The 16786-nt window shown below is 38.1% G+C and overlaps 1 protein-coding gene and 1 long non-coding RNA gene across 5 annotated transcripts in view; one reads left to right on the plus strand and one right to left on the minus strand.

Moving 5' to 3' along the window:
- bltp3b (bridge-like lipid transfer protein family member 3B) overlaps window positions 1-16786 on the plus strand; it is an 87564-nt gene that overhangs the window by 67122 nt on the left and 3656 nt on the right. For all 4 annotated transcript variants that reach the window (XM_069908314.1, XM_069908316.1, XM_069908315.1 and 1 more), the window contains 4 exons: window positions 1049-1199; window positions 10104-10363; window positions 11856-11964; window positions 13616-13818. In XM_069908314.1, the coding sequence (XP_069764415.1) occupies window positions 1049-1199; window positions 10104-10363; window positions 11856-11964; window positions 13616-13818 (723 nt within the window). The remainder of the gene's footprint in view (window positions 1-1048; window positions 1200-10103; window positions 10364-11855; window positions 11965-13615; window positions 13819-16786) is intronic.
- LOC138748332 (uncharacterized) overlaps window positions 1-16786 on the minus strand; it is a 54533-nt gene that overhangs the window by 6342 nt on the left and 31405 nt on the right. The gene's annotated exons all lie outside the window — the stretch shown is intronic.

Raw genomic sequence — 16786 nt, forward strand, 5'->3', positions numbered from 1 at the left:
CACAGGCTCCCAACACGACCGTGATTGATGACCTTCCGTCAAGCCATTATTGTGTCCAATTGGTTAACTCGCCCTGGATCCCACATGAGCTGACCCTTTTTTTTAACCAGGATAACATTTTGGACATAGTCTACAGAGACTTTAGCAAAGCTTTTGGTGTTTACTACCCTGTATTTATTTGTCAATCCTCTTGGTCACCTCTTCAAAATTAATTCAAATCAAATTCTTGAGATACCATTTTCCGCTCACAAAGTCATGATGACTTCCTCATCCTTAAACCTCTCCAGTAACTTTCCCACCACTGTTGGACCTCCAACCTATAGTTCCCTAGATTGTCATTGCAGCCCCTTTTAAATAAAGGCACAACATCAGCCACCCTCCAGTCTTGTGGTACCTCACCTATGGCTGTGGAAGATACAAAAAATCTTTCAGGGCTACTGCAATTGCTTCACAGCTTCTCACAATGTCTGAGTAACTGGGATTTATCCACCTTTATGCATCTCTGCACTTCCAAGCATATCTGCTTTTTTAACATTGATAGTGTATCACAATTCTATTTGAATTCCTTAGTTTTCATGACCGTCTCTGCAATAAATGCAGATAGGAAAAACCTTTCCTGTCTCCTGTGGCTCCACGCATACATAGCCACACTGATCCTTAAGAAGATTCTACTCTCTCCTTCATTGTCCATTTGCTTTTAATGTATTATGGAATTACTTAGGATTCACTTTTACCTCATCTGTCAAGGGTATCTTGTGTCCCCTTTTTGCCCTCCTAATTTCCTCATTCTTACTCCTATGTAATTTGGAATTCCCAAGGGATTTTACTTTTTAATACCTGATTTATGCCTCCGTTTTCCAGACTAATATATTTGTACTTTTCTGAGTATATGCCTGAAATAAGCCTTCAAGATATTGCTAATGTTATTTATAACACCTATCAATGTTGCATGCATTCACTATAGACTTTGTCAAAACTTTAACTTATTTAGGTGACATGCCCGTGAGAGGAGCTGTCCATAATAACTATTTCCATTTTCTTTGAACAGGTGTCGGTGATGGTATTCAATGTGTTTGGTGTGAGCTGTGCAATTGATGTGAAAGATGAGGATACTGTGGTGTCTTTGCAGATAAATCAAGTGATACCAAACCAACAAGGAAACATCAGCGTTCGGCAATACCTTAGCAACCGTAGTTTGGGTATGTGGTAGATTTCTTTGGGTTTTTTTTTTAAAAAGCGAAAAATTGTTTGGTATTTAACCTTAAGCTGAACAATAAATTGAGCCCCATGTGGTTATAAAACTTGCAGTCATAGGAATTAACAAATTGACCTAAAAGTTCACTTGGAATTACTCAGCCTGACATTTGTTTCATGGAACATACCTTAATAAGTTTTAGTTTTTGCAAATGAAACCTTCAGCAATGTTTACTTAAGCTACCATACAATGCTTATTTTTTTAAAAAATCATACAATGTCCTCCATAATATTTGGGACAAAGACACTTTTTTTCCTTTATTTGACTCCGTGCTCCACAGTTTTAAATTTGTAATCATATAATTAAAGTGCACATTCTATTCAGTTATTGTCTACATTTTCGTTTGACCATGTAGAAATTACAGCACTTTTTATACAAAACCCCTTCATTTCAGGGCACCATATCTTTGGGACATTTGACTTCATAGGTGTTGTGAGACCTATATCTGAAGTGTTTGTTTTATTTTTCTGCACAGTATTTTCACTGAATAAGTTGCTTCCTGAACAGGATTATATTTAAGAGTCCACATTGCCCTGCCATATGGGCACTGCAGCAATGAAACTTGTCACTACAATCGAAAATGTCTCTGATTAAAGACCACCAGATATAGTTTTGTAAGATTTAGCAATTAGTTTGTAAAAAAGATCTACAGGTGACAAAGTTTTAAGATTATATATTTGTATATGGTGGGGAGGGGAAATTTAATAAGTACAAAGTTATAAGTAGCATTCTACACAATCTTGCTGTAATAAAATCAAAAGATTTGTTGTTTAGTGAGGTTTACAGTGCAATTATGATAGTAGAATATCTGGTCAATATTTCATTGTTATTTATGGGGCCTTGCTTATGAGCAAGATGGCAACACTATACCATCTGTGGTTATGGTCGTACTACCGCCGGTGTGGACCCTGGAGGAGTGGGGAGCAGAGATGCATCATCTACAGGTTTAAACTTCCTGTACCGGTGACGTTTTATTTACATTGAAGAAATCACAGAGCTCCATGCCCAAGATGGCGATGGCTATGCTTGTCAACCTAGACCACAAGGGTTGCTAACTTTAGGGGAGTAGTGAACTGGCATCGGGCACTAGAGTGGGAGAACACACTCTCCCCCATTCTGCCAAGAAGGAGAAGCCTGAAAGAGGATGGTACAAAATAGGAAATCACATTGGGGGACCAGCACTGGATTCAGTGGCTGAAGGCCTCTCTCCAGGCTGAGATGCTGGAGCTTGGCTCATGGGAATCATTTATCGAGACTAGCATTTTTGTGAGGGGTGCCATTGTCAAGCAGGGCACCTGAAGGGCCTTAAGTGTTGACAGCTACTTATTATATCGAGATTCTGTTCCAATGTCCAAGGAAAGTGATGAAGTTTGGGTTCACTGCTGGAATGGACAGGACGCCATGGAACTCCAGAGGTTTTGTGAGCACAGGAGGTGGAGGCAACGGTGGAGGTGGCAGGATTCATATATATATTCTGTCTCTAAAGGGACTCTCTTGCCTCTCTTTCCCTTCTTGATGGGATGCTTGATTACTGGTGCCTCCTTATGCCTCTTTCAGAACAAATAAAAGAAAATATATCTGTGTACTTGCAATAAAAGAACCTTGACTTGTTTTGAAACTTAGAACAGTAATGTATTTCATTGGTGGTAATTTCATTGACGTCTGGAAGTTGTAAACGGCAGTGTTTAGATGGAAGGCTTCTCTCTCCTCTGCGATAGAGAGAACCTTCAGTGAATACTGCCAATGTTTAAGAAAACAATATCTCATCTGTCTCGCAGTTCGTTTGATATTTATGTGATGCTAATCTTGAAATAAGTAAATTGGTGTGGGATTAACACTTTGCCCAGATTTGTTGTGCCTAAACTCTCAGATGTTTGCTGCTTATTAACAGAACATCTTTTCATGGAAGGTAATGATCTCAATTGAAAATAGTGGCTGGTACGACTATGTATGATTAAATAGCATGAATTCGATCACTAGTCATAGTCTGCCAACCCAAAGAAGACTTTTTTATTCCAATTTTTATCTTCTATTGGTTAAGCAAATCTATGTCATTTGGTCCCACTTCCATGGAGCAAATTTAAAAGATTTTAAATCTTTGTTGCATTGAAATGTTCCGTGAATGTCCTCGTGTAGCTGGGACTAGAAGGCATGCCAGTGTTTATTTGTCTGGCCAAATCACAAGTAACAATATTGACTTCATCTTCTATGTGACCAGTGTGATAGTACAGATTCTATCACCAATGTGTATATGTACAGATGACTGTTATTGGCTGAGAGTGTAGCCACACCTACTGGCAGGTCTTCAAGGATTGCTCCTAGCCAGACCAGGTCATTTTGGACTGGTCGACCTACTTGAGATATGCTCCAGTCTTTTAGTTAATAAAATTGTCGAAAGAACAAAAGTTGATCCAGACCAAGGCTTTTATTAAATAAAAGACTGGAGCATATCTCAAGTAGGTTGACCAGTTCAGAATGACCTGGTCTGGCTATGAGCAATCCTTGAAGACCTGCCAGTAGGTGTGGCTACACTCTCAGCCAATCACAGTCATCCTACACTACCATCACATTGGTGATAGAATCTGTACTATCACAACCAGGTTTCTGGCTGAGGACTGTGACAATGTTGCTTCTAATCAGTAATGTGGAACATTTCTATTGGTTTCATAAATGTTAAATGGCTGAGGCCACTTGTATCTCATGAGCTCACCAATAGATCCATCCACTCTACTACCTGCCACCATTACTGAAGAGCTATTAACTTTGCAACGGATTATGATTAGGAGCCACATGAGAAGCCTATAGGCTGTACGGGTAAGGTTGCTATCAAGGCAATGAACAGACGTAAAGTTAGCTACAATAAAAGGAAGTAAATTCTTAGCAAATGGCAGTGGTGGTACATTGCTGTATTTAAAAATAATACCTAATTGTGCAGTATTTCTTTATTGTATACCTACATTTGTTTGCAGTGCAAAGAGTTCAATTTTGACAGGTCCAAGGCTAATGTACTTAATATGTATAGCATTGCAAATCCTGTACCTCTCTGGAATTTCCAAATGGGTAACAAAAATATATCAGCCACCATTAGGAGTTGTCTTTAATATGTTTTGGTCGGAGAATGGTCAACCACACTTCCTGAGTGATTTGTGTAATTACATAATTCTCCTTTATTGTTTTAGACACTGGCCATTCCCAGAATGTCTCCACTCAGCTGTATTAGATGTGCACAGCTAACCTTGCGAAACTTCTACATTCTGGAGTGGACAGCAGTGTCTCAGCATGGTGTAGATTTCAGGTGACATTAGATGGAGTCTTGCCATTAGAATGATTTGACAGAAGTTGAAGATGGCCATTCAGAGACATTTTACATAAATAATTATTGATTATAAACATAAAATAGATTAAAACATTGCAATAAAAGAGTAAAACTCCTGGTATCTGGAATTCAAGCAACTAGCAGCTTCAAGCAACCGGCAAAAAAAAACCCAGTATATTATGGTAAGTTTTAGTTAGGTATTGTAAGTGTAAGTCTCAAGCATCCAGAAAATACACTTTATCCAGCAACCACCAATCCCCATAGATGTCAGATACCAGGGGCTTTATTTGTGCTTTGCCCTCAATCTGCAGACCACCAGTTCCCATAGAAGTGAATGGGATCTCTGGTACTCCGCCGTTTTTGACCTACCTCGAGGATAATGTTAGGGAATCGCACTAAGGTTGAGCATTACTGTCAAGCTTAGGATTCTACAAATGATAGGTCATGATAAATGAATGAGTGTGATGCAATTGTAAAATTGCATGATGTTTAGAACTCCTAAATGGATAATTTGACCCAATGGTATTGGTATTCATGAAACACCCTTAAATCATTACTCTTCCACTTCCTTTTAAAAGCATCTGTAGTATTTATTCAACCATATTATGTGGCACATTCCATATTCAAAATGCTCCCTCCATAAAGTAAATGTCTGAGCTAGGCTCTCCTTTACATTCATCACAATATTTGTGAAGTATTGTCGATTAAACATTTTGCAGGTTCCTTTCAGCTGAAATTCAATTGGGAAACCATCAAAATAATTCTCATATTCATCATATAAATTGAATATATTAACAGAATTGAATTTATATTTTTGTTTAAAAGTCTATAAATAGATTTTTTAAAAAGCCAAAGAGAGTAATGCATTTTGATTGGAAAACTAGCTTTCCATGAAACCCATCCATTGGCAACTTATGCTGTTGATCATGGAGTAAAGGCACAAATCATATTTGGAGTTGGAAGGGAGATTTACCAACAGCTGAGATTTGGTCTTGTCTTTTACAAATTCTCTGGACTAGACCGAGTGAAAATAAATAGTGGATTGGTACAAGATGGTCATTACTTGAAGACAGTTGCCATCTGCCAGAGTAAAACTTTCATATGAGTTATTTTGTCCTTGAGGTTGAAATCATCACGATTATATGTCTCGGTGTTGGAAGTCTGGTAGACCAATATATTTTTATAGTTTAATTCCTGTCCATATATGGACTTTGTCAGGCTTTGTAGGCTCCACATTTCATTATCATGAAACTTTTCACCTTCCATTTTCTCCCCTTTTTTCTTGTAATTGATTTTATGTAGAACTAATTGTTTCAGGTTTGCATCGGTGCTGTTTTCTTTATCTCATTTAAAATGTATTGAGACATAATTTCAGATTTTAATTGCCTCTAATATAGTGTACGATGTCGATTTGTAGCTTTCACCCAGATAGAACATTTCAACATTTGTCCCTTTTCATGGGAACATCCTTCCCACAGGCCCAAAGCAAAACAGCACCTCCCAATATTGTGCAAATGTCTGCTTAACACTTGCTGAATGGATATCACAGGCCCAGCAAATATGATCGGCAGAACGATAAGAATGAAGAGATTTTCTGAACTCCCTGTATGGTTGCCTCATGCCATTGCAAAGTTCAGATGTATCAAAGTCAAAGTTCAGATTTATTGTCAGAGTTCATACATGACAACACATAGAACACTGAGATTCCTTTTTTTTTTGTGGGCCAGGCAGAATTTCTACTTATCAGAAGTGCCAAAATTTGGAAATTTTAGAGCCAACCTTAATCATTGAAGTTGAATGATTGCTGAACTCTATAAAGTGAATGGAGGAGGAGCAAATCCCAAATGTACAGAGATGCCTAAATCCCTGGTCATAATAATCTTGTTGTCTTGTGTTATGGTTGCTAATTTGACAATAGAAAAAGCTGATATCAGTTCTGGCCCCTCTATTCTTAATATATTAATATGTGTTTGCTGAAGTGAAATGAAATACATGGAATTTACTGCAGAGAAGCTGAACTGTTGGCCTGGCAGCTCGCTGCATCGCCTGGTCCTCCTTCCAATCTGTTTCACTCATTTCTATCAGCACATTTTTTTTCTTCCAAGTTCCTTTTATGTGCATCTGTCAGACTTGTGGTGATAGTTATTCATTGGCCTCTGTTTCTTGTATTGAATACAACTTAATTCTTGTCAAACTAGGTTGAATGTCAGTAGCCACTTTATGGGCATATTGACTCCATAACAGCAATTGTTTCTTGGTAAATTTTTGAAACTTTGATCAGTGCATGATCAAAGTCATAACACTGAATTTAAAAAAAAAAAAAAAAATCTCCTTCACAATTTTGGTACCTTGCTTTATATCCACAGGCCTTTTGTTGGTTGAGAGGGCAGATTAAGTGTCCAATTCCTAAAGCTGTTTCACTGATGCTTTTCAACAGGAGTTGAAAGATAGTAGATGGTGGTTTGTTCGCCTTGTGCAATGGGATCTCAGGCTTGTTATATACCTGTGTAGTATATCTGAGATCACAGTTTGTACCTTTAAGTATATGCAGTGGCTCAATCCCTACATTAAAATCATGCAACATTATGGTCACTTTTTTTAATATACAAGAATATATTTGCAGTTGTTTTTCTCTTTTGATGCACTAGGGGGTACTAACTGCATGTTGAAAGTAAAATTCTGAATTTGAATACCTGACTATGCGATGAAGGGATTCTTCCATGGATAATGTAAAAAAAAATATCAAAACATTAAAAGGCTTGAAAAGCATTAAAAGGTGTATTTTCTTGTTTATTTTAACAATTGATCCTATTAGTTTGCCTTTCTTTTCTTTCTTTTCTTTGGCTTGGCTTCGCGGACGAAGATTTATGGAGGGGGTAAATGTCCACGTCAGCTGCAGGCTCGTTTGTGGCTGACAAGTCCGATGCGGGACAGGCAGACACGGTTGCAGCGGTTGCAGGGGAAAATTGGTTGGTTGGGGTTGGGTGTTGGGTTTTTCCTCCTTTGCCTTTTGTCAGTGAGGTGGGCTCTGCGGTCTTCTTCAAAGGAGGTTGCTGCCTGCCAAACTGTGAGGCGCCAAGATGCACGGTTTGAAGCGATATCAGCCCACTGGCGGTGGTCAATGTGGCAGGCACCAAGAGATTTCTTTAGGCAGTCCTATTAGTTTGCCTTTCTAATATTCATGAATATCACAAGCACCTACTTGCTGTAGAAATTGAGCAGAAGTGCAATACAGTGAGCGATCTAATACCATTGAATTGGGTCTTCCTCCTCTTGCTCAACACTAATCTGTCCTGCTGCACAATGCCATTGTGGAAAAGCAACATTTCTTGGTTTGCAAATTCACTTTTTTATCTATGCTGCACAAGTTCTGCTGGGTTTGCTACGACATTTTTTTCCCAAGTTGTCAGGACTGCTTGCCTCTGGAAAGATTATTCACCATGGTCCGATCAGTGTGATTTGTTTCACTGCACTCCATCCTCTTGCCATTTCATAGACTGTAGTCAGAAGTGCCAGCTAAAATTTCAATTTGCTGACATGCTTTAGAAACCGATCACATTTATAACTCAAATGAACAGATGCAATCATGTGCTGGATTCTGGAATTTCTGTTGGGTAATTAAAAATTTGATAAAGTGTTGGCATCTTCTGATGCGAGAAGACTTTATGAGCATGATGAGGGATATTATCACTGAGGCGACAGGCCTTTCTAGCTAAGCCTGTGATCGTCAATGCATTGTTAGATACTCTTGAGCCACTTTACGAATGTCACAGTCCATTCATTTTTGGCTGAACGAATCCAGAGTATATTAGGAGCTTCAATTCCTTTTTAAGGGGAGTCGTTTTTCCATTTTAATAATCTTAGCGTTTGACTTTATGAACTGGTTGCATTTGTGCAGGACTTTTCAGTTCCTCTTTACGACAGTTGTGGCCTGAAATATGTCACTGGTTCTTCAATTCTACAGTTTGTTGGTAAATATTTCCAATTATATATAATTTCATTAGTATTTTAAATCTGTTTGAGTTCCAACTCTTTTTCTTTAAACGAGATGAATTCTCCTCAGAAGCTGTCGTCGCTGAACTGTCTGTACTTAACTTCTCTTGAATGTAGATTGTGCTTTTCCTAAGCTGAATCAGTCCTCCTGATGAACCCCTACATTTCTAGAGCACCAAAACTAAATAACCATTTAGCACAATTATGTCCTTGTGTAACTGTTCCTCCTTTGATTGAACCATTTCAGCATTGCTTTGTCCGGGTATGCTGTCTTTAGGCACATGGCTCAGACATGAGCCAAGAACATTTAAATTACCAGCTAGCTGTTCACTATTTCCATATTCCATGGAGTTGTTTTAGTGGTACCTTTTTCCCAATTTCAGGCTCTCCAGTTTCCTGTCAATGCAACAACACCAATTCTATTTGGGAAGTCTGCAGCCCCATGGTAGTATGATCATTGAATTTCCCAATTTCAGGTAATCCCTACCTCCTACAGACCCCCCTCCCCCCCTTCTGATCCAACCTCAGTTTTCTCCTCTACCACAAAACACCCTCCCCCCTGTTGTATCCACCTTTACCCACATATCTTGCTCACTGGATCTTCTCCCCCTCCTGGTCCCATTTGTTCTTCACCCATCCCCTTTGGTTCCATAATCACCTTCTCATCAGATTCCAGTCAGCTTATCTTACTCCTCCAGATGTCTCCATTGGCATGCTCTCTTGCTCTAGCTGCCCTTTTTTTTTAAATCTCTCACTGCCTCCTCCTCCTTTTCCTCATGGATCACCAATTCCCTGCTGACCCTTGTCTTGCCCTTCTCACCTTGTCACCCTCATAGCAAAACATCAACAATTGTTTCTCCTCTGTTCCCCTCCTTTAACAAATCTTTGTTGACCAGCTGAATTTTTCTGACAAATTATTTTTCCTCTTTACCACAACCATTTGTCAAATTCTGTGAGGACCAACATTTTTGTACTTTTTAATATTTGAACTGCCATGGCATCTGATTTGAGATGCACATTTAAAATGAACATATCTCATTTGCTGGTATCTTCAGGTTAATGTTTCATTATATTTGAGAAACACAGAACTGCAGATGCTGAAATCTTGAGCAAACGATGAGAAGTTCGAGGGAATCAGTCAGTGAGCCAACATCCTTTCTCGTTGACTGTCTTTTTCTCTCCACGGGTGCTACTTTACCTGCTGAGTCCCTCCAGCTTCTCATTGTTTGCACGACGCTATATTTGTTGTTCCGTCAGCCCTAGGATCACATGTAAAAAGAGAAATTGCATTTGAATATTTCTGGTTATTGTCTGTAAAGAAAGTTTTTCTTGTTTAATTTTTTTTAAAAGTTAACGTTCAATTTGTGCTTAATCAGTTAAACAAAGAAAAATACATTTTGGGCTACAAAATACAACCCTAAATAATGGTATTATAAGAAAATATGCACACAACTACAAACTTGACTGACATAGTACTTTAATAACAGTATCATTACCCCTTTTAACTTTTATTACCTTTTTTCTTTACATTGTGGTTAGATCGACACCAGTCTTCAATGAGACAGGAATGCAGGAAAGAACCAGCTGAAGTGAGTTTACGGCTTGAGGCTGGACCTTGTGCTGCTGTCCATTCACCACTTGCAGTCCAGAATGGTTTCTTGCAGTGCATGGTTAAGAACTTCAATTCAGAGTTCCTGATATCTTCCCTCACAAATTTAGGAATATTTTTGGATGACGATGTACCCGCTGACATTATCCCAATGAAGATTGAAATCACTGATACTAAGATTAACCTGAAGGTATGTTGTATAAATAATTTTCCCCATAATCCAGTGAAATGTGATGGTCAGCAAGGGTCACATATATTGGCAGTGAAATTTGTTTTCTATCTTATCAATCTATGGAAAAATTCATATTTATGCAGAAACATGAGGGATCTTTATATGAATAGGTTCTGCAGAATTTGCAAATGGTGATGCTGTTTTAACACCTGCATAAGCAATGTTTAATTGTGTGAACTTTGTAGGCTGACTGAAATTAAGGGATTAGATTTGTAATTGTAAATATGAGGCCCAACATTTATGTGACAAAATAATTAAACACAGCTTCCAATATCATGTGCACAGTTAAACAAAATTAGGAGGTGCTATACTTCTTACAGATGCTTAAACAGCATTTTGTCATCTGTTCACAATTTATTCAATTGTGTTATATAGCATGCAGTGGTAATTAACTCTGCAATATCGTTCATCAGAAAAAATGTTGGCATGGAGTTTTCTTGGACAATTATGTCTTAATTGATTCAACAATCCAAGCACTAAAAATTAGCTTTACTACTGTAACCTTAATCCAAACTCTCTAATAGTAGTCCAATCTTGAGTTTACTTCGATCAAATAATGTTTATTGGTTGAGTTATTTGTATCTTTTCTCTTTTGTGGTCCTTTTCTCCTCTATTTTTTCTCTGGTTGGATTTAACACTTGAATTAAATATCTTCACTCACATTTCTCTGGGCAATACTGTGGTCTCTCTCAATTGCATAGTTCCCAGGGCCTCCATGGAGAATCTTGCACTATTTTGGCTTACAATGCAGTAAATTTCAGTGCAAAACCTCATAATTTGAGAAGTTGAAAGTGAATGAAGTTTGCTGAATGCATTTTAATATTTTGGAGTCTGGATACAGAATATAGGCAACCACACAAATTGAGGGAGATGGTGGCAGATCCAAAACATGACTATCTCAGCAGATGTGCAGGATTGTAGCTACTTGTTTTTGACTGGGATCAGCCAATTGTTATAAATCAAAGTGTGAAGCTGAATACTTAATCTGTATAGCTCAAAGATGATGGATAACTGAATTACTTGGAGAATTCATTGTCAGTGAGATCAGTGAAGATGTACCATGAAGCAAAACTAAAAACATCAGTTATGATTTGTACATTATTTTATTTTCTTCAGCTTGAAATTGATATGCAAGTATTCTTTCTGACGAGCAATTTAGAGAATATCAGAATTATTTTTTTCATTCATTATAAACTATTTGCAGAGGTGTGGATTTGAATATGTGATCTAATATATTAAATATGATTTGGTTTAAATGTGATGGACCATCCCTAACCAAGTCATGATCAGTAAAGTGATCTGCATTGCAACCAGCAGCTTATGGGTTTGAGATTCTTACAAAGATTTGTTGAGGAGTTTTGAGAATGTGCAAAAGTGTTTTGGAATTTTTGCACTCGTTTCTGTTTTTACAATTAAGGCTTTTAAAAGCTTGTAACCATTTCATTCAAAGGATGACAATCCATGCCGTGATCAATTGGCCCATGAACCACTGCCAGTAGAACTGTTCATCGATCATCTGATTGTGAGCAGAAATGATGAAGGAAGGTTTTGCATTGGAGGTGAGGAAATATTCACTATGTAATTGGGGCAAGGATTGAAACCAGTTTGAATGTGTTTTGTAATTGGATTGCTTTTCATTGATCTTCTTAACTTAGTCATTCTGTATCATTTTGGAAGCTAACTTGCTGTAAGAACTCTTATTTTCTCTTGCAGTCTTACTCAATTCAGAGTCCATGTGAATTAGTGGCTTTCACTTTTTCTGAAAATCTTTAGTTACCTGCTAGTTTTTGTCATTGTTGATAAAGCTCTGCTTCGATTAACTTTGAATTTCTCACCGCCATTCACTACTTGGTGTAGATTTCCATGCTGATTGTTGAATCTATGCCATGCTTCCACTGTTTAGGATGTATGCAAGGCCAAGACAGCTTCACCAGGTTAGCATCCCACTGTCTTGAAAACCTTTAAAGGGAATCGATGAAACATTGACGATGCTATTACTGTGTCTAATTTTGAAGCCTTAACAAAGGTTAAGTGCAATAGGCTCTCAAAAATTGGAAAAACTTAACTAATCTGGGGGAAAAAAATGCACAGATCTGATAGCATCCTACGGGATGTTTTGGAGAAAAAGGAATACAGTATTTCTTATAACTTTGTGAAGCATTTGTCATTGCCACATTCCTGAAGATTTGCAAAAGGTTATCTCTAGTTTGGTAGTCGATTTCATCCTGATCAATATTCTTGATAATTTGGAACTACACTGTGTCCAGGTGACAGTGGGTGTTAATGGTGGATTTTGCTGTCCACAAATACTCCTGTGTTTGCTTCAATTGTCATTTTGACAAACAACATTCCCAGCTAGATTCAGACATTCAATGTAATGTTCAAGATTAACTTCACTATAGAAGAAAGGTGTTGTGCACGTTCATTTTGTTTGTGATATTATTGACTTGGCCTTGTCAGAGCTAAAGATAACACATTATTTGTCAACCTACTGGGGATATTTATATATCCACAAGGATATATTCTCTTTCAAATGTGGAATTGAACATTTTGAAACAAACAAATGTTTATTTCTATTGCATGAAATTTTCAATGCTAATAACCAATGACAATTTTTTAGGATTAATTGATGATTTATACTAATCATACTAAAGTTTTAAGCTATTTAAATAGAGATAGGTCCTAAAAAAAACGTGAGCACTGCAATGCAAGTCAAACTTGACCGAATCATAGTATTGTGTCGCTTTATCACAAAAAACAAGGTTGTCTGTTTTCTACTTTATTAAAGTCTGAACATTTTACACAAATGTTGAATAAAAAAATTATAATTTTCAGCAAAATTCAAGTCAACATTTCGCCTGACACCTCCATTAAGTTGTGTTTAGATTTGAGTTGAACCCTTGAATTCTCCGTTTTTCACCGTATATCTCATTGATGGTTTGCATATTTGTTGTACATTCAGTACTAGTCCAAAGCCTTTAATCTGTATAATTTGATAATGCTTTCCCATTGATATTCAAGATCTTAATAGCTGATCAGTTTTCCCTGACTTTAAAAGAGAATAACCTGTACTTTTCAACTGCTTTTGAATATAACATTAAATCACCACTCCTGGAACAGATTAATGTCCTTCTTACTGTCTAATTAATTGTTCACTTTTTTAACATTAGATCTGGGCCATTCTTAGTTACATCTGTTTCTTTTATCCAGGTGCCCAGTTATCTAGTCAGAAACTAGCAAACAGCGGAATCACAAAACAAACTGTATTATCTTGCTTAAAATGTGATGAATCAAAAGAAGTCAGGTGTGTGTCACAATCTACTCAAACAGTTCCAAAGGATCAACCTATGGCTGGGCAATCAGATTTTGCAGATGTCAGTTCAACTGCTGAGAATGCAGTTAATAGAGAAAAGGTAAGAACTCACGAGAAATCTTCTCTACACCAAAGTCAATTTAAAAGCAATTAATTCATTCATTATTAAAACACATCAAAATGTAGTGTGTTTCATAATAATGAGTTGAAGATACTTACAGTACAGTCAAACAAAACTGTTCGTGTAAAGAAATGATGTAATGTTTTTTTTAAACAAGAGAGAGAGTATGGGGAAAAATTCGAAAACCTAAATAGTTCCAGTTGAAAGCATGACCACCAGAGGAGGAGGGAGTAAAACAGGTGATGGGCAAGGGCAGAATTGTAGAGCACAATCTTCTCAGAAGGTTTATACTTGAATGTGGAAGCAAAGGACGCAAAATACATCTGAGCTGTACTTACATTTGTCATTTGTATATCACAAAGGTAATGAGATGCAGATATTTTGGCCAGGAAGTTATAGCTTAATTGCACCAAAAGGAGATCTTTAGGCCCATAATGTTGAAGTGTTGACTAATCCCGCAATCCAGAAAGTTTTCTTTAGAATTCTCAAATCAGGTCCTCTTCAAGAACATGGAATTCTAAGGAATTCAGATTGAGAATTTCAGAGCTTAACTATCCTCTCGGTGAAATATTACTTCTCATTCTGGTTCCTTGGCCTCAAAGTTCCTTTTATTGTCACGTAATAATACATTAAAAATGTTACATTCATGATGTTTTGCCTGTCGTAAAGCAAAGAGTCAGCATTAGCATTGCCCAGCGCCCCTTACAGTACAAGAGAAATAGAAGCAGAAGAGAGTCCCTTCAGGATTACTGAGTGTCTATGGATTCACCTCCTGTGCTCCCACCTCTGCAGCGACACAGACTCCTGATTGATTCATCGGCAGCCCGAACTCAAACATATGATCAAGAAGCCTACAGCACCTGAGGCCTTTTGGGAACCCTTCTTAACGACAGCATTCTCTCAAATCCCAGCTTCGATACTTGGTTCCCCTGAGCCAGTGTCCTGCAGCCTACAGTCCATGCTGGTCTCCTGACTACATTGCCCGCATCCTGTGTGGGTCCCTCAGCCACTGAGGGACTGTTTGCTGCTGTGGTCACTGTCCTGAAGGGTCATCTCCTCTGCTTTAGGTTAGGATTAGGATGGTTGGTGTTCTCCCCATTTCTGGTGTCCTGCACTAGTCTGCTGCTCCCTTGGAGTTTACCACAAGAGCTAAACTTTCTCCCTGCTGCCTTCACTATTTCAAAATCTTTTATGTCTCCCTGATCTCTATCCATCTAAATGAAGTTGTATTTCTTATTCTAGACTTGCTAAACTCTTCAGTAGTCTCTCCAAGGTTTTGACAACCATCCAGAATTTTACATAGTACTCCGGTCAAGGCTGAACCAATAATCTAAGATTTAGCATCACTCTCATTTCTTTGCATCAATGAGCCTATTTACAAAACCACTTTCTCCCAAAGCTTTCTCTATTCCCTTTTAACTTGTGTTCACCTTTTCAAATATTTATGTCTATAACCTACCTAAATCCCTCTGTTCTTGCACCTATTTCAAATGAATGCCATTTAGACTAAACTGAGTTGCAATGTTATTCCTTACACAGTGCAAGATAGTCACTCTGGCCTGCAAATATCATCCTGACTCATTACCAAATGTGATATCCACTTTGAAGTACTATTCTCTGTACCCAGAGAAATAGTATATTGCAAATAAGGTGATGTCCTTGCGGCATCATTATTCATACTTCCTTCCATTTTGAGAAGTATCTGTCCACAGAGATCCTTCTACTTAGGTACACCTCAGACAGCAACTACATACAGGAGAAACCTTGTCATCGAAGAAGTACCACAAAATCCTCCAAATCAACCTGTGAATTAAACAAAACATCCCATGCCAAGATCCCCAACACAGAGAAATCAGCTGTCTCTAATGTAAGAGCTACTTCATTTGCATGCCTGGTATGAGGCTTCTGAAAAAGCATTCTACTCAAATAACCAAACAAATAACTTGTATGTGAATGTAATCTTGCAGATGACACTAAAATTAGTGGTGTTGTGGATGACAAGAAAGGTTGGCTAATGCTATCAATCAGTTGCCAAGTGGGGCTGAACAATAACAAGCAGTAGTTAGTCCTGATAAGTGTGAGGTGATGCAAGTCAAATAAAGGTAGGACCTAGACAGGAAATGGTCAGGGGCTAGGAAAAAGGAATAGAGGATCCAAGTCCATAGCTCCCTGAAAGTGGCTCTGCAGGTGGATAGGCTGGTGGTGATGTCATATTTTGCTTCAAAAATCAGGGCAGAGAAATAAATTTTAAATTTAAACATACAGCATGATAACAGGCCATTTTCAGCTCACGTGCCCATGCTGCCCATTAGCACTCAAGTGACTTATAATCCCTGGTACATTTTTGAATGGTGGGAGAAAACCAGAGCCCGGGGTGGGGGGGGGGGGAACCCATGCAGACATGGGGAGAACGTACAAACTCCTCACAGACAGTGCAGGATTTGAATCCCAGTCCTGATCGCTGGCTTTGTTACAGTGTTGCCCTCACCCACTACGCTCACTGTGCAGCCCTATGAGTTGGGACATTATGTTGCAATTTTATAAAATGGAGAAGCAGCCGCATTTCAAGTATTCTGGTAGCTCTGCTTGACACGCAAATGGAAAGATGTGATTGCACTGGAGAGAGTGCAGAAGAGATTCAACAAGACATTGCTTGACTAGAGAACTTCGTTATGGGAAAATATTGGATAGGCTGTCTTCAGTTTCCCTGGAGTGAAGGGTGCTGATGGTGACCTAATAGAAGTATATAACTATAAGAAGTAAAGCTAGGGGTAACAAAAACATGAGCAGAATTTTAAGATGCGAAGTTGATTTAAAGGGGATCTTAAGGATATTTTTTTTTACATGGAGTGGTTAATACCGATGCTGCCAAAGGACATGGTAGGATCATACAATTACTATGTTTGAGATACATTTAAATGGACACTAAAAATATGCAAGGAATAGA

The sequence above is a fragment of the Narcine bancroftii genome, chromosome 13 (assembly GCF_036971445.1).
Source record: "Narcine bancroftii isolate sNarBan1 chromosome 13, sNarBan1.hap1, whole genome shotgun sequence".
In the NCBI taxonomy this organism is placed as follows: Eukaryota; Metazoa; Chordata; class Chondrichthyes; order Torpediniformes; family Narcinidae; genus Narcine; species Narcine bancroftii.